At 38.3% G+C, this 18,508-nt stretch overlaps 1 protein-coding gene across 1 annotated transcript; it reads left to right on the plus strand.

Annotated features, from left to right (window-relative positions):
* The first annotated feature begins 6,581 nt into the window (after nucleotides 1–6,581).
* CCDC195 (coiled-coil domain containing 195) lies at nucleotides 6,582–17,103 on the plus strand. Its single transcript, XM_028151177.2, has 3 exons — nucleotides 6,582–6,840; nucleotides 12,732–12,978; nucleotides 16,980–17,103. Exons 1-3 carry the CDS (start codon nucleotides 6,582–6,584, stop codon nucleotides 17,101–17,103), a joined length of 630 nt encoding a protein of 209 aa, XP_028006978.2.
* The last annotated feature ends 1,405 nt before the right edge of the window (nucleotides 17,104–18,508 follow it).

The following is an 18,508-nucleotide window of genomic DNA, read 5'->3' on the forward strand; positions in this document are numbered from 1 at the left end:
CGACTATCATCAACAAATCGACAGATGACAAGTCCTGGAGAGGATGTGGAGGAAAAGGAACCCTTGTGCACTGCTGGTGGGAATGCAGACTGGTGCAGCCACTGTGGAAAACAGTATGGAGTTTCCTCAAAAAATTAAAAATGGAACTCCCATTTGACCCAGTAATCCCACTTCTAGGAATATATCCCAAGAAATCAGAAAGGATATATGCACCTCTATGTTCATAGCAACACAATTTACAATAGCTAAGATTTGGACACAGCCTAAGTGCCCATCAGCAGATGAGTGGATTAAAAACTGTGGTACATCTACACAATGGAATACTACGCTGCTGTAAAAAAGAAAGAACTCTTACCATTCACAACAGCATGGATGGACTTGGAGAGCATTATGCTAAATGAAATAAGCCAGTTGGAGAAGGATAAGTATCACATGATCTCACTCATTTTTGGAATATAATGAACAACATAAACTGATGAACAAAACGAGATCCAGAGACATAGAAACATTGAACAGACAATCAAACCTCAGAGGGAAGGCAGGGGAGGGTGGGAGGAGAGGAGTAAGAGGTCAACCAAAAGACTTATATGCATGCATATAAGCATAACCAATAGACACAGATAATAGGGGGGTGAAGGCATGTGCTGAGGGGGTAGGAGCAGCTGGGGAGAGATCAATGGGAGAAAAAGGGAGACATATGTAATACTTTCAACAATAGAGAATTTAAATTAAAAAAGAAAAGAAAAATCAATGATTTACAATGATGGCTGGGAATTTTCACAAGCCCTTATAGATGTTATAGAATCTTATATTTAGTTAAACCCACATTCACAAGTGAGGACAAAATAAAAGCCTGTCTAGTTATACAAGCATAGTTTATATTCCCACCTACTTTCATTAAAAGAACTGGTAAAAAAGGATGCACTAAAACAAGAAGAAAGATGAACCCAGGGGAAAGACAGGGTAAAAGTATATTGTTAAATTTAATAATCTGATGACTGCAAAAAAAACAAAGCCTGTTGTTCAAAACTAAATTCTAAATAACAATAAGCAAATAAGAAAGTTAAATAATGTTAGGTCTTTTGGAAAGTCTAAGGAACTGGAAACAGTAGGCCTGCATTCCTTCAGATCAAGTGGCTGGAGCTGAGTAGATGTTGAAGTCAGTATCTTCACTCATTTTTTTTTCACCTGCCTCTCTGTGTAAGACATTTAATTTATCATTCTTCAATGCCCATATTTTATGAGTATGATTTAATGAATTAGTGACAGAGCAGAAGTTAGAAACTTAAGGTCCAGGACCTCCTTGTCCATTATATTAGTTCAATTTTTTTTTTTTTTTTGCACACATGCCAATCTTAAGGAGTCTTTGAAATTCTTATTCTCATTGGAAACTCACCTCAGGCAGTGGTAGCCTATCAGATGGTGGACATTCCTGTTCATATCTGTCTCCATGAAAGTCTCTTCTTGCATATAAAGCTAGCCAAATCAAGATCATCCCACATGTGACTACACATGGAAGAGGCTAATTTCTTTCATGTGAGTTGACCTATGGCACCTTTCAATATCCCTCTCACAGGATGCTGTTCCCATAAAAAACTTATCTGCTTCTTCCTTCCCACGTGGCTGCTCTGCCACTGTGTGGTACTCAGATGTCAAAGCAACGGTGAACTGGCAGACTGTCAAATCTGCTCCTGAGTTTGGGTTCCTTGCAACACCAGATGTTTCCAGTCACCTGGGAAATCACTCTGACAATAGCTACATATCAAGTTCAAGGTCAAAGTGAATTCTCAGCAAATGCTGCAAAAATAGAAGTTCTCAGCCATTGTTTAAATAATTTATAACAGCAGGATGTATGCCTACTTGAAAAGTGAGAGGGAAGATTTCAAGTAAATGACATTTTTCTATTATGTCAGAGAGGATAAGGAGTTGGGTATCTTCACCCAGAAGGATATGTGTTCGAGTGATGATGATGCAGTTAAATCCCTGAGTTCTGATCTAATGTTGGTCATCATCTTCTGTCACTGACCAAAACTGAAGTTTCTGACAGATACAGAAGCAACATGTCAATCCTACACAGCATATTTCAGCAAGGGATGATTTTTTGTCCAGAAAAAGGACATGCTGTGTCATCGTTTGTTTGAAGCAGATCGAAGGAAGGCATTTGGTACCATCTTTCTGTTGTCTGGGAAGCAGACAGGCTAATGCAATCTCCTGTTTTAAAATTTTGTCCTTAGATGTAGGAAAAGCCAAAGACCTAATCTGTCGCCACAGGTCCAAATTCTTGCTGGAGGCTGGAGGCAGGTGGCTTACTAGCTACCTGATAGAGATGATGAGGGAAGTAGCTATGTGGACATCAGGGGCAAAAACACTCCATCACAGGGGAACCAGGATCAGGGTCCTAAAGCAGGAATGTGCCTGGGGTGTGTAAAGAATTAAGGAGATCAGTGTAACTGGGGCAGAGCAGAGTGGTGGAGCAAGGGGAGGTGGAGCATATGAAATCAGAAAAGAGCCAAAGACAGGATCACGTAAGACCTTGTAGATCTCTGTGCCCACTACCTTCTACTCCTGTTGAGCTTCTTACCATGTGATTCACCAATTTACTGCAAGAGAGTCAAAAATAGGCTTAGGGTTGAACCCAAGACCTACTTCTTAAGCAAGCACTCCCAGTGGATGCTGAGCGGTCTGAAGACCCCTGCTCTATAAAGAGAGCCCACAGTCTTGATTTTGTTAGTTTAAGATAAAGGCCCAAATCTTCATCAGAGAGTCATGGTGGAAATGGCTATACCTCTTCTTCAAACCAACAACTCCATACTATATCATCCTTTGGTCTAGATACCCAAACCAGTTTCTTGCTTGAATTACCTGTCAGCTATTGCCATGAACTTCAGGTGCTGAAATTACTTGCCAGATGGGACTCCAATCAACACTTCCCCCTCCTTCTCATCTGACCCAATACTCTGTCTACTCCACTGAACCAGCCACTTCCCACAGCAGGGCTCTCTGAGCCCTGCCTATTCCTTGCATAAGATATTCACATCTTTAAAAATATATTACAAACATCATTATTTACGTAAAAATGTACTAATTCGAAGCAGCTTTCACTCATATGTTGAGTGTCGAGTTTTAAAGTTATTATGACAACTATTAAAGACTAAAACTACGTTGGTAAAAAATAATCCAGTTCTCACTGACTATTTGACTTCATCAAAAGTCAAAATGCCCCAAGCAAATATAATGTCAGTTCACTTTAATGCATTTTTTCACATCTATTTTATTTTCCTTACTTAATTTTTTCATTACAGAAGACTGTTGTGTAACTACAGGATTTATTTTTTAATTCAGGTAACATAAGAATTATCCACAGTCTTACCATACAGAGATAAAACTTGTATTCCTTCTGGGGTATTTCTTTTTAATTCTTCTTACATGGTTTTGATTTTATTCTACATATAGTTGGGCATACTACTTTTTCGCTCAACATTTTTGGATTCGTCAAACTATTCTATTTCTTTAAAATATACAGTTCTCTCACCAGGAGCACTGTATAGACTTCATTTTCTTAAGTTTCATATCTTAGTCAAATGCTAGATTTTATTTATTAAAAACCTTACAAACTTAAAAAAATAATTCCTGAATTTTTTCTCCATGGGATCCTATTGTCAGTGGAATAATTTCAGTTATTTTTTTCTATGTAGTTATTAATAGTATTTTGGAAAACTTATATTTTTAAATATCTTTTTATTGATTTCAGAGAGGAAGGGAGAGGAAGAGAGATAGAAACATCATTGATGAGAGAGAATCATGGATCAGCCACCTCCTGCAAGCCCCCTAGGGGGATCAAACCTGCGACCCAGGCATGTGCTCTTGACCAGAATCAAACATGGGACCCTTCAGTCTGCAGGCCGACGCTCTATCCACTGAGACAAACCGGCCAGGGTGGAAAACTAATTTTTAAGTGTTTGTTTTTAACATGGGGTAGATTTCAAAATAATGTTTTTATTCATTTTCTTGGACTTTCTAGATATACAATCAACTTGTCTATAAATAATGATATCTTGCTATTTTCAACAGTTATACAGCCCTATTTTTATCTCTTGCTTCATTCACTGAATAAAATTCCAAGAATGATTTCTACTGCCCACTTTCAGGAAATATTTCCCACAAAACACTTTACGGAAGGTATAACAGTATACTCTATACTTCAAGAGAATGCATTTAGACCTGGATACCCTAGTTCAAGAGGCCTATAGAAAAATGGAAACATGTTCAAACATGTGGCCATGATGGACACAAAGCCCTTGAACCCACATTGGATCACAAACAGTTGAAAGAATTGGGAATGTTTATTCTAGAGAATAGACATTTATTTGAACTTGATGATGCAATAAATTTCATTAAAACAGGAATTAGACATGTGCTTCCCCTCTCTAAAGAGATGTGCTAGAACCAAACTACATGGAGGCTAAGTTTTAGCCAATGAAAGTAATTTTAATTAAAAAGTAAGTGGAATACCTCAGTAGGAAGGACACTCTCCTACAGGAGAAATTAGGGTCAATAAATCCATTATAGAGAAGTTGTGAAATAGATTTGAACATCTGATAGTTAGACTGAATGGCTTTTAATATGCATCTTACTCCATATTCCATATATCCACAACCACTTTGTTTACTGAAATTCATTTAAATAAAAATAGAAGTAGTACTGTTGACCCTTGAACAAAGGGGGCAGGGGCATCAACCCACTCACAGTTGAAAATCCATGTATAATGTTTGGCTCCCCCAAAACTTAAGCTGTCCCTCAGTATCTATGGAAGATTGGTTTCAGGAACTCCCTTGGACACCAAAATCTGTGCATGCTCAATTGTTCCATATAAAATGGGCTAGATCAATGCATACAATTAGCCCTCTGCATCCATGGGTTCTAAACCATGAATGGAAAACAATACAGGTATTTATGGAAAAAATCCACATATAGGTGAATCCACATAGCTCAAACCAGTATTGTTCAAGGGTCAACTGTATATCAACAGCATCTAATTATTTTTAGACTAACTTTGTAGTAAGTACACCCTAAAATTTAAATATATAAAATAAATTTATATGACTAAAAATGGAATAATACTTTCTCCAACCATTTCTTCTACCTGCAGCTTTAATCAATCAACAAATATTCATTAAGGAAGGCAAAAATATCAATGTACTTAGAAAATTATCACCGTGAAAAATGTTCTAATCATTTTTACTCTATTGCAAAAGAACATTTATATTTAAACATTAATTGAATATCCAAACAGATACTTCTCTCTGAGCATCTATATATATAAAAGTCTAAGTGACAATCTGACCATCTGACTGGTAGCTATGAAGCCCAATGACCATCAGGGGGCAGATGCTCCAACCGGTAGCTATGACGCAGGGGCAGACGCTCAACGCAGGAGCTGCTGAGCTGCGGTGACTTGGCAGCTGTGGTTCTCAAGTGATGCACCCAGAACCAGAGAGGAGGGAGCCCAATTCCAAGGTGCATCACCCAAGAACTGCCCTCTCACAATATGGGACTCCTTAGGGGATGTCAGAGAGATGGTTTCGGCCGAGAACTGCCCTCTCACAATACGGGACCCCTCGGGGGATGTTAGAGAGCTGATTTCTGCCTGATCCCTTCTGGCGAGGCCGAGGGACCCTACCGGTTCAGGAATCCATGCACCGGGCCTCTAGTATACAATATAAGATTCATGCTTCTCATTCCCAACAAAGAATTCTCTTTAGGAAATAGGTCATGAAAGCTGTTAACTGGTTTATGTCTCTCTAATTCAAGATTAATATTAAACCTGTATTTTCTTACATTCCCAAAATATCCTTGGTCAGCCTTTGTCCAACCACTCTTAAAATCAAATGACAGCAAAAATGCTTATAAGATAGAAACTTACTGAAAAGTGATTATACCTTACTTGTCCTTATCTTGAGAGATTTAAGTATAATTATAAGCATTTTATTTAAATAATCTCACTGCAATTTATATGACCTCTGTATGATTACTGTTACCCTTAATCAACTGGTGTCATATGAATAATTTACCCAAAAAGTACAGAATTATAACATATTTTATAGAGAAGATAAGGCATAATTCTTATGTGCCAGTCTTAATGTACTGGTGACAGTTGGTGATTCGATGAAACATCTGATCTCAGAAAGATCAGCAGAGAAAAAAACTGAGTGGCTGGCAGGATGCTGAGTTCATGAAAGAAACAAGAAACCCTGTTCCTCACTGGACATTTTGGAGCATTCTCTTCAGACACAAAGCAATATTCTAGAACTGTGGATTGATATGAAATGTAAAATACAAAGCAAAGCTCTTTTCTGAAAAACAAAACCCAGAATGAATAAGTCATGGAAATCCTTTACCTTCCTTGACAGCCTGATGCCCCGGGTGCTGAAAGATGGCCCAGAGAAGAATGACATCTATTGTTCAGGAAGGTTTATGGGTGGGATCAGCCTGTCCCACTGAGTAGATTGTGCATTTGGCTGGTGAGCAAAAGTTGACCTGTCTCCCCAGAGAAGCAAACCAGAGCAACCAGAGAAGAGGCCATGGAAGCTAACGTCCAGCTTATGAGAGTCATCCAGGAAATGCGGGCAGAGATCAACAAGCTAGAGAAAGAGAATCAAGCCCTCCGGATGAAACTGACCTCAAGCAGTCAGAGAACCCCGGGCTCAGGGGGCCATTCGGGAGATGAAAGGGAAGAGGAAGTCACAGACGTTGGTAACCTAGTAAAAGTGCCTGAACAATCTCCAGCAACACTTCACAATGTTATTTCCACTGATTCAGAACCAGATGCGCAACACCAAGGTAACGAAAGTCCTAGCTCTTCTGGGCTGTGCCCATCTTTGCAACTATCTCCTGAACAGTAGGTTTATTGTGCCTCTCAAATAACTGCATAATTTTGTGTTTACAGTGGCAAATTTCATCCTTTTTCTACTGATAGATGAACTTTGAATCCCGAGGCAAACGTTTCTTTAGCATCTTTAAGCAACATATTTTGGCAACATTAACACTATTTTCATATAATCCTGGAAAGATAAGAATGACAGGTTGGTGAGGATCAGTCATGTTACAAACAATGTGTTTTTTTACTTCAAGCATTTAAATGCTACATAATAGAACATTGAGTGGGTATATGTCAAGAAGCATGCTCACTTACTAAGCTTGAATGCTATTGCACAACAGTTAAATGTATGACTATCAGTCAGACAAATACGGTTACCAATGATTGGTCACTCACTGGCCACTTGACTCATCTTTAATCTTCATTTTCTTCATTTGAAAATGTTATAGTACTAGTAAATCAACAAACAACAAGTGTTGGCATGAATGTGGAGGAAAAGAAACCCTTGTGCACTGTTGATAGGGATGAAAATTGGTACAGTCACTGTGGAAGACAATATGGAGTTTCCTCAAAACATTTTTTAAAAACTATCTTATATCCCAGCAATTCTACTTCTGAGAGCATATCATAAAAAAACTGAAACTCTAATTCGAAAAGATATATATGCACCCTATGTTCATTGCAGTGATATTTACAGTAGCCAAGATACTGAAGCAACCCAAGTGCACATCAATAGATGAGTGGATAAAAAAGCTGTGGTACATATGTACAATGAAATATTACTTGGCCATAAAAATAATGAAGTCTCACCATTTGCAAAAACATGGATGGACCTAGAGGGTATTATGCTCAGTGAAATAAGACAGACAGTGAAAGACAAATACCCTATGATTTTACTTATATGAGGAATCTAAAGAACAAAATAAATGAATAACCAAAATAGAAACAGACTTATAAATACAGAGAACAGACTGATGGCTGCCAGAAGGGAAGAGGGTTGGGAGGCTGAGTGAAAAAGGTAAAGGACTTAAGAAGTGTAAATTGGTAATTACAAAATACAGTAGTCACAGGGATGTAAAGTACAGCACAGGGAATATAGTCAATAATATCTTAATAACTATTTACGGTGACAGGTAAGCACTGAATTATCAGGGGGATCACTTCACAAATTATATAATTGTCTAATCACCGTGCTGTATACCTGAAACTCATACAAAATAATATTGAATGTCAATTATAATTTTAAAATAACATAAGAAAATGTTATAGTACCTATCTCACGTAGTTGTGAAGATTAACTGCAATAATAGACCACGTGCTTAGTATAGCACCTGGAAAACACACAATAAATAACAGATATTATTGCTTATCCATGTTTTACAAAGAACCTTACTGTCCTATATAAGTGTATGTTATACATAATTCAACCTACTATACAAGTTGAAGACTTCAAGATGCAGGGCCAATACTTATAATACTCTAAAAAATAAAATCTCTCATCTTTTACTGGGAATAATTTTGACTGTGAAGACTATACATGAAGTCAGAAATCAGCAGAGCAAGAAAATACATCCTACATTTAAATTGTCAGTACTTGCCTGCACACAGAATATTCAAATAAAATTGATATGCATAATTAAATATTCAATGCTCTCTTAATGCCATCTGCCAAAGGCTTCGGGCAATGCCATCTAGAACAACTTGGCAATGAGACATGCCATACTTACCAGCTGCTTTTCTCTGCTAGAGAAGTCTCTCTCTAGGATGAGACCCTGTGTTTCAAAGCTGGAAAGATTCCAATCAGGGTCTTCTCCCTTTTTGTCAAGTACATCTCTGGATCTGAGTAGTTCTGTCTGCTGGTTATTTGATAAAATTAAAATCATAACCTATAAGGAGGTTTGAACTTCTCCTGGTGAAAAAAAAAGGGGGGGACATTTGTAATATGTACTTACTCCAGGGCTTCGTAACCTCTGCATTCTTGACATTTGGGGCTGAGTAGCTCTGTAGTGTAGGATATTGTGGGATGTTCAGCAACTTTCCTGGCTTCCGAGCACTGGCTGCCAGGAGTACCTGCCTTCCCTCCCCAGTCCTGAGCATCAAAAATGCCTTCAGACATCCCAAAACTTCCTCCAGCTAGAAACCACTTGCCCTACTCCAAGGTGAACAACACTCCTTCAAACCTATTTTCTATGATGCTTATCCTGATAAGAAAGTAAGCTGGGTGTTTATGTATCTTGCGCTATTCTAAAACAAGGATTATACTTTTCAAAGAATAGAGCATGCCATGCCAACACTCTGAGACGACGTTATAATATTAATAAGGCAATTGATATCATATGTCAGCATATGGATGGCAACTTCCAGTAAGAATATTAGCATTGAGTTTGAAAATGATGGTGAAAAACGTTTGGTAAATTTTGGTAACTCTTACCTGTTGCACAAATAAAACACAGAAAGAAATATGATTTAAATTTGTGCTTGGAAGCCCAGTTGAATATTACTTTAAGTGATATGTACCTGTGTTAGAGGTGATGTGCTATTACAAAAGAAGTGACACAGTAGAAAGAACATTGGTCTGATCACATAGAATTCCTGATTTGAGTATCCTCATGTAAAAATAAGTGGATCAGAACAGACACTCTCCAAGGCCTATTCCAACTATAAAATTATGTGATTCTATGGATGTAACATGTTTTTATGATCACGCTCCTCATCTGTAAAATAGGGATAGTGATAGAATCTATCCCACAGGCTAGAGGATTAAATGAAAAAGCATAAGAATCATAAACCATGAGTTATTTGAATGTAGTTGTCTTAATATCATTAGTTAGAAAATATTATTTTACTTGAGTATAAATTCATTAGCAGTTTTTTAATAAGGTATTTCCAACATTAATCAAAATTCGTACTTACAATTGAATCATAGAAATGTGATACTGGAAAGGGACTTTAGAGATCATCCCCTTATTTTACAGTTGTGGATATAAGACCCAGAGAGATCAAGCAACATGGCCAATTCTCTTTTTAAAAGAGAATAATGTAAATCTATTCTTTGAGAAGGAATAATGTGGAATCACAAGTGTGAGTCTCACTTTAAGAAAGGGAACAATTAAAGAAGACCTGGACGCAAATCACTTGAAACTGAAAAGGTCTTCTGTTAGTTCTGTGATGTGTGTAGTGAGACAAAATGAGATTTGATGAGCGGGGAAGTCTATTTCCCATCATTTAACTGAGGACACAGAGCTATGCTACCTCCCTGGGGCACAGCTGCTTGGTGAAATATATATATACTAGAGGCCCAGTGCATGGATTTGTGCACCGGTGGGGTTCCTCAGCGTGGCCTGCAGGGATCGGGCCAAAACCAGCAATCCAGTATCCCCTGAGGGATGTAGTAGTGCACGAAGTGGCAGGCGGCTGGGGAGAAGCCCGAGCCCAGGCCGGGCACCACACCACTCCCGTTCATCCCAGCCCTACTGCACCTGCCACGGCTGCTCAGTAGGCTCGCTGCTGCTCTGCTGCGGTCTCCACTCACCCATCCTAGGGTGATACCAGTGTGCCCATGACCGAGAAGTGGCCACAAGCCCATGCCCAGTCAGTCCCAATGCCGGTCCCAATCCCAGTCCCAGTCTGGGTAAAGAAGGGGCATGCAGCGGGAGTGTCATGGGAGAGACTCACGCCGCCACAGCTGTGCTCACCAGATGTGAGCCCAGCATCTGGTGCCCATTGGTCAGCTGAGTGGCGCTCCTGCTGTGGTAGTGCACTGACCACCAGGGGGCAGCTCCTGCGTTGAGCTTCTGCTCCCTGGTGGTCAGTACACGTTATAGTGACCAATCGAATGGTCAAACAGTCGAACAGTTGAATAGTTGAACGGTCACTTAGGCTTTTATATATATAGATGAATACAGAGCATAGGCTCAGAATGAATCTTTGTTAAATAATCATGAAAACACCTGTAATGTGTATAACCCTTTGGTAGGTATGAAATTCAACCAGCATCTTCAGGGATGTTTCTCTCACCCCTCCTGCCCTGGGCAACCTCACTTTGGGACTATTAGGAAAGAGATAATTTGCTACAAAGAAGATAAAAGAACCTCTCTTTACAGGGAACCCCCAGCAGTGCTGGACCTCTGATTCTCTTCAATCTACTCATATCCTTTACTGCAAAAAAAAAAAACTGCACTTGGCATTGATCTTTAAAATTGTTCTAATGACTCTGTAATTGTGTGTTGAATATATTTTCCATCTTACTGACAAGAAACTAAAGGATACAGACTATTGTGACCCAGGGAGATGAACAAAGAGCCTATTTGCTAATCAGTCAAGCTAGAGTGCATGTAAGGATAAACATAAGTTGACTATCATCAGCATAATTTCTTCTGTTGTGTTTTTTTTTACCACTTGGTATAAAGAGATTGTCTCATAATCCATTTAAACAGAAACATTTGTATTTGTCAATAGTCAGAAGCCTGTTCTTACATAATTATGGAAGCTCTATCTCATAGCTAAAGAAAGTATTTCAAGTTCATTTATGAGCAGTATTTGGAGTTAATCACCTCAGATAGATTTGAACTTAAATTTTCCCTGGACTCCTGCCTGAAATTTGATCTTCTGCTCTTCCACATTATAGAAAGCCATGGCAGCCTTCACTTTTTGCAATGGCCATAAAGATTTGCTGTCTGTGTTCTGCAGACACAGGCATCAAACATAAGTAAAATAATAATAATGCTTTTGACACTCTCAAAACCTAAACATAAGGCAGGGCTTAGTTACACTTCCATGTTAGTTAATGGCAAAGTGGTGACAAGAAATCATAAAGATTCAACAAGAATTTATTACCTGCTCCTGAAAATGAAACCCATCAATGAGGTCAATGTCATTAGCCTCAAGGGTATAACTAGATGTCTATGTAGAGGTTGAATCACAGGCTCTGGGTCAGCTAACACAGTACTCGAGCTGAGGTTCAGACAAAACAAAACTCCTGGAAATGCAGTTCTTTTAACCAAGCTGCTTTAATTACAAGGAATGGTTCTAGAAGACTTGATTTACCTCAAGAAAAGAGATTATTGGAAGACACTTATGGACAGAAATGGAATTGGAAGTCCTCAGAAACTAAGGCCACAAATCTCTCTGTCTCTCTCAGCAGCTTTCCAGTTTTTCACAAAAGGCATTTTTGCTTCTTCCCACGTGTCTTCTTTGCTTTCATCTCTCATTCAACATGCTTCCTTAAAATGATTGTCCCAACGCAAGCCAAGACACACAATTATAGGCCAATTATCAGCAGCCTGTTCAATTATTTGTGGCCACTCAGGCGATAGGGACTATGGGTGAGTAGAGTCTTCTAGAATCAGGACTGAGAATGCCATCCGGAATTAGACTCTCTAGAAGATCCATGTTCTTCCCACTTAAAGTTTTAGTATCTCTATATGTCAAAGTCTTAGTTCAAATGCTGTGTTCCCTGAAAGTTTTAACCTGACTATACTATTTAAAGATCCTGCAGACACCCTCCCTCCTCTGTTTCTATCCCCTTGTCCTCAGCAGCCTCATTTATTTTTCTAGAATCTATCTGAATGTTATTGTTTGTTAATTGTCTGTTTGCCACACAAGAGGATAAGCTCTGGGCAGGCAAGAATTCTGTGTTGTTTACTACCACATACCTATCTCTTTAAAAAAGTGTCTGGCACATGGCTGGCACTCAACTCTTTGCAAAATGAATCAGTGAATGGATGTCTCTTATGCAAAAATAAAAAATAATACTTTTGCTTAGTTTCAATAAAGTACTAGCAACATTATTTTCCATTTCCAGTCATCATTAAAGGTCAAATTTTTAAGCTTAAATTTTGTGTCTTCTGTACAGACAATGTCATGATTGTTAGACGCTATTCCACTTCCTCAACAATCCATTCATTTGCTGCAAATGATCCCTGGAAATCTGGGAAAAGACATCCAAATAGTAGAATTCTAGAAGCTCAGGGAATGGTTAAACCACTGACATGTTCTTCAATCAAGAAGCAAGACAATGAAGAAAAAGCATTTGCAGAAGATTCTTTTACCAGCAAGTGTTCCAGCCACAGAGCCTTTCCCGAGTACGTTCTCAGTGGCAGGTAAGGTCCAATCTTCCCTAAGCTAGTTTTCAGGTGCCTGCTGTGATGGCTACTGAGACATTCTCCTGGGTGAGCAACGTCATATCTAGGGAGGGAAATAAAACCAATAGGCCAGTAGGCCAAAATAGTTTCCAACTTAGGTTGTGATTTCAGAAATCAAAAGGAGCACATTTATTTGAGGTCAAATGGCACTCTCTAGAGATGCCTCTAATAAGTGGAAAACAGTCTTCACTTACCAAACATTTTGTATTAATCCTCACCTGAGGATATTTTTTTATTGATTTATAGAGATAGCGGAAGAGAGAGGGAAAGACGGAGAGAAATATCTATGTGAGAGAAACACATCGATTGGTTGCTTCATGCACATGCCCTGACCAGGGTCCAGGCCAGGGAGGAACCTGCAACCAATATACGTGCCATTGACTGGAATTGAACCCAGGACCCTTCAGTCTGCAGGCCAACGTTCTATTCACTGAGCCAAACTGGCTAGGGCTCATTAAACATGATTAATGATCATACTCTGAGCTAGGAACTAGCAATATAAGAGTCAGCAAAAATAAAACACTGTGCTTGAAACTTTCATGCAGCAACAAAGCCACATAAGTGAACTGACCCCTATAGTAACAAGTGTCTTGGGGAGAAGACACAGTTATTCTGGGAGCTGAAGGCAGAATTCCTCTCTCAGAGATAAATGTTCTTTTGGAGAAAGATGCCTTAATGGCCTTTTTGTGGCATAAAAAGGGCCCTTTTTGGCATAACCCAAAATGGCCCAGAGACAAAGAAAACTAATCTATAATGCAAAATACATGAATTGGCATTTAGGAGTTAGAAGTAGCCGGAGAACTGCACGGATTGAGAAAATATTGGAGAGACAGGCAGAGAGTTAAAGAGGACAGCTGGCCAGTGGCCCCTTGTAGTAGGGAGAGCCAAGGGCTCTTTCAGAACAAGATTTCCACCATTAAGCTTAATTATCTGCTCTACTCTGCTAGAGCATGACCTCCCTCCCCAACAATCGGCATTTCTGTCTTCCAACCCCCACTTTGGCCCTGAGACTTTAGCAGGAGTCTCTGCACATGTGTCTCCTAAGAGTAGAAGAAGAAAAATAAAGGGAAAAAGGGGGCCTGGGCTCTACCCACCACAGGGGTAGCTGTCAAAAATCCCTTCCTACGTGGGCTTTTTCTTTTTTTAACATGATAATCAATAACCATGAAAATACATAAAGTGTATATTATGTTAAATGGTGATAAGTACTAAAGAGAAAAGTAAACTAACTACAATGAAAAGAGAAGTGTTAGAGGAGTAAGCACTGTTGAAATTTCTACATCATGGCCAGAAAATGCCTCATCTTTTGAGTAAAGCAGAGAGAGTGTTCTGAGGATTTCAGGCACTGGGCACGGGGAGAACATTCTAGGCTTTGAGAACACAGTATGCAAGGTAGTTGGGCAGACTCATGGCTCATGCATGAGGAAAGGAAAGAAGGCAGGTGTGACTGCAATGGAGTGAGAAAGAAAAATGAAGGAAAATTATACGGTGGGCTCCCACTTTCTTCCAATAAGTTCAGATTTATTCAAAGTGATTTGGGATGTATAGTGATGCTCTTTTCATTTAAAAAAAAAAAAAGATCATATCAGGAGCCCTGTTTTGAAATGACTATTAAAAAATATACAGAAATCAAGAAGACCAGGTTTAAGGCTAAAAAAGTAATGTAGGCAGCGAAGTGATCATTTCTTGGCCAGGGGTAGTAACAGTGGGTGTTAGTCTCTGAATATATTTTGAAGGTAGAGCCAGTAAGATTTGTTGACGGAGAAGCTGTGGGATATATAAATAAGAAATACCCACCCAACTGTTGTGTCTTCAGAGGGAGAAGAAAGGCAAAGATCTGCCCTTGGCCTAAAAATATCATACATACATACATATACACATATATACATATATAGTTGTAGTTACAAAAAGCACAAAATCTTCATTGCAAAAAAAAATCACAAATTATAAAGTATAAATGCAATATTCAAAGTAAAGAGTATAAAAAGGAAAATCTTCCATATTCCCACATATGAACAACCATCATTTAGATTTTAATAGATATCTTTCCAGGCTTATGTCCACATAATCTAAAATTGCACAGAGCCTGTTTTATAATGTTTTATTTTTTTGCACTTAAACCATTACATTCTCACAGACCTACAATGCTAACTGAGAAATATAGTAATATCAATTTTCCCATTTCCATGTATATATTTTCTGTGATAGTTTGGGAACCTACCCAATGTTTATGATGTATTTATTTTTCTGAAGCAAAACATTTTCCAACTTCAAAACTGCCAACAAATACACTACTTGAACACAATCCATTTCTAATTTGGAATCTACTTTAGTTTGAAAGATTGAGCCAATTTTAGGATTGTGTTAAAACAAGAAAGTCAGTAATGAATGAAAATCAACAGCTGGGTTGGCATAAAATCCAGTGGATACAGAAAGAACTGTTGAGTAGGAATTAAACATGTGTTGTTTTTTTTTTACTCCTTTTTTATTTTGCCTTTTACTTTCTCAAGGATTAACTAGCAAAATAACATGTCATGACATTACTCCTCTGATTTTTTTTTTTGGTAAATTTATTTACTTTATGATAACTTTCAAAAAATTTACAGAGATTTATGGAGACCAATTTGTTTGAACTGGCTTTTTTGAACAGTCAGGCATCATTCCTCATTTGCTTGTGAGTTTCTCCACTATTATATCAAGGAAGTATTTTATAAAATAATGCCAATGTCAATATTTCTAAGAACAAATGCTCTCCCAAAACTAGAGATAGAATTTTAATCTTTCCTAAATTTTGCCATAGAAATGCAATCTTTTCCTTCTACGTTTAAGAAAAATATCTCAGGCTGTCAAAAAGATTAGGGGGAAGGGTCCATGGAAACAATATTACAAATGCTATTTTATTCATTTTACTGATAGGAGAAACCAGACACATTAAAATAAACATATTCTGTTCTGTTGCTATTACAAAAATGGTTAAGAAGGCAGACAGCACTCACATAGCTCAAACCCCAACTCCATCATTAACCAATAATGCAGTCTTGGAAAAGTTCCTTGTCTGTCCTATGCCAGTTTACTCCTCTATAAAAAGGGAATCACAATAGCAGTTACCTTATTGCTTTTGTGAAGAATAAACGAGACAGTGAAGTAAATACTAAGTAGCAGCAGTTATTATTTTATTGATCTTAATAAATGGAACCACTGGCCTCCCTCTCAAGGGAGGAAATAGATATATTTCCCTAGTTGCAGGCCACTAAATGCCATTCACTGAATTTATAGCCTTATCTAATAAGGAGATAAAAAGAGAGAGAACAAAATTGGAGAAAGGGCAGTAATAATTTTAAACAATATTCTTTAGACTTATTCCTGGGAGCGGTTTATCCTGGTTTCTGTCAAAATTCTACATAGCACTGTTAGAGGGAAAAAGAGAAACGGGCAAAATGAAAAGATAATTGCTCACATAACTCAGGGTTATTATCGTTACTGCTCTCTCCCCTTTATTGTCCAGATGTGGTGGATATTCAGTTACTTCAAAGTCCATAACTGTAGATTGATCTGTATTATAAAATAATTGCCTCAATTTTCTGCTTCCTTTCAACCAAAGAGCTTGGCTGGGGAAAGACCTTTTGCCTAAGACAGCATGGTATTCTTCAACTTTAAACATCAAGTTAATAATTTTCAGGCTTAAAGACGCTCTCTCAATAGTTTCAAATTTTAGTTTTATCAACACCCTTCACTATTCTTAATTAAAGGGCGAGTTTCAACATATAATCTTGAATTATTGATGAGCAAATAAACAAAAATCTAATATGATATATTTAAAATGAAGTTTTAACACTGCAGGCACTGGTTGGTGATTTGGAAAAATGCGAAATGTTTTGTATAAAAGCTACTAATAAGTTTTATTTATCTTCCCCTTATTCTGTTTTTTTGGTTTTGTTTTGGTTTTGTTTTTGTTTTAGGGAAAAGATTAAGGCAGTTAGTTTCCTGTTACCCATGGACATAGCTTCATATTCCAAAAACTCAAGTTCTTTGAAATGCTCACCAAATCAGACCACAAATCAGCTAAATACCATTACAGAATAGGATGTGTGAAGTGGTAAAATTGAAGAAACAGTTGATGCCCAAGAATTGGGAACACCAACATCTTTCAGGTTCAGTGTCCTCTCCTGCAAAGAGCTCTGACAAGATGCCCAGAAGACACACAAAATACTTGGTGTGAGGTCAGTAGACTTGTCAATGGACTTGACCAAGAAATGGAAGCGATTACTTTGTGTTGTTGAATGCTGATGTTGATGTGTGTAGCAGCTATTGTAGTCTCTCTATGCAGCATGTAAGCAATTAAATGTGAATAAATTAAATTGAGTGCTGTGTTCACTGTCTGTGTTATGCCATCAGAAAATGCTGCTGTTCACATTATAAATGTCACTTTCCAGATGGAACTAACAAATCTAGAAAAAAGTACTCCCTCCTCTCTTAAAACAGAAACTCCCAACATCAAATCTGCCCTAAACCAACTCATTCAACTGTTCCTCCCAGATATTTGCTTCTTTCTCTCTTCAAGTGCTTAATATGTCTTTCTTTTTTTAATGTATAAATTGAATATTTACTATATCAGCAACTTTTTTATGCCCCAGGATAGTCTTTTTTTTAAATCTTTATTGTTGAAAGTATTACATATGTCCTCTTTTCCCCCCCCATTGGCCTCTTCCAGTCCTCCCTGGAGCTGCATTGAAGTTCAGTTCCAGCCTCAAGAATCTAACATTTAAAGGATCTATTCAGTCTTCATTCCAAGGAAAGACAGCCCTCTGAACACTGGAGCTCCAAAATTGGAGAGTGCCTCAGTCTTCCCAGCCTTCCCTCCCCAATCCCTGAAACTTCATATAATGCAGTTATTCTCAATCCTGATTGCAAAATAAAATAAACTAGGGAGCTATAAAATTCCCATTGGCCAGGCTGCACCCTGGACAAGTTATGTCACCATCCCTAGGGATGGACCTCCACATTGGTATTCTTTAAAGTAAAGCAACCCCACTGATTCCACTGTATAAGCAAGGTTGAGAACGACTGTTGTAAAAGTAAGGGGTTGCTAAGACCAATGTTGCTTGCCATGAATCTTGAGCCCTAACTCCTGCAGGCCCATGTGATCTTAGGCAAGATCACTGGACCTCTTTAACCCTCAGTTCCCTCATTGGTAAAATCGAGATATATTGATATTCTTTGGCATGCAGTGATCTCATGAGCTAGTAAAGCATCTATTACACTACCTAGCACCCAGGAAGCACTCAAGAAACAATCACAATAGAAGGAGGAGGAGCAGGAGAATAAACAAGACATGCCTTCAAAGAAAAGTTAAGCAGAGACTCATTCCCACTGCCAACCCTGCACAGGAAGTTAGTAGCATTGCGCACCTGGAAACCATGTTTCCTGAGTCATGGTACTGTAGGATTTCCACGATACCACAGTCCTAACCTCTATAAACTCAGCCCTC

The sequence above is a fragment of the Eptesicus fuscus genome, chromosome 11, assembly GCF_027574615.1.
Source record: "Eptesicus fuscus isolate TK198812 chromosome 11, DD_ASM_mEF_20220401, whole genome shotgun sequence".
Classification (NCBI taxonomy): Eukaryota; Metazoa; Chordata; class Mammalia; order Chiroptera; family Vespertilionidae; genus Eptesicus; species Eptesicus fuscus.

Excerpts from the sequence above, each read along its gene's own strand:
- CCDC195 (XM_028151177.2), top strand. The coding sequence starts at position 6,582 with ATGGAAGCTAACGTCCAGCTTATGAGAGTCATCCAGGAAATGCGGGCA. Across the intron at positions 6,841-12,731 it reads ACCAGATGCGCAACACCAAG|ACAATGTCATGATTGTTAGA; the intron begins GTAACGAAAGTC and ends TCTTCTGTACAG. Across the intron at positions 12,979-16,979 it reads GAGTACGTTCTCAGTGGCAG|GGAAAAGATTAAGGCAGTTA; the intron begins GTAAGGTCCAAT and ends TTTTTGTTTTAG.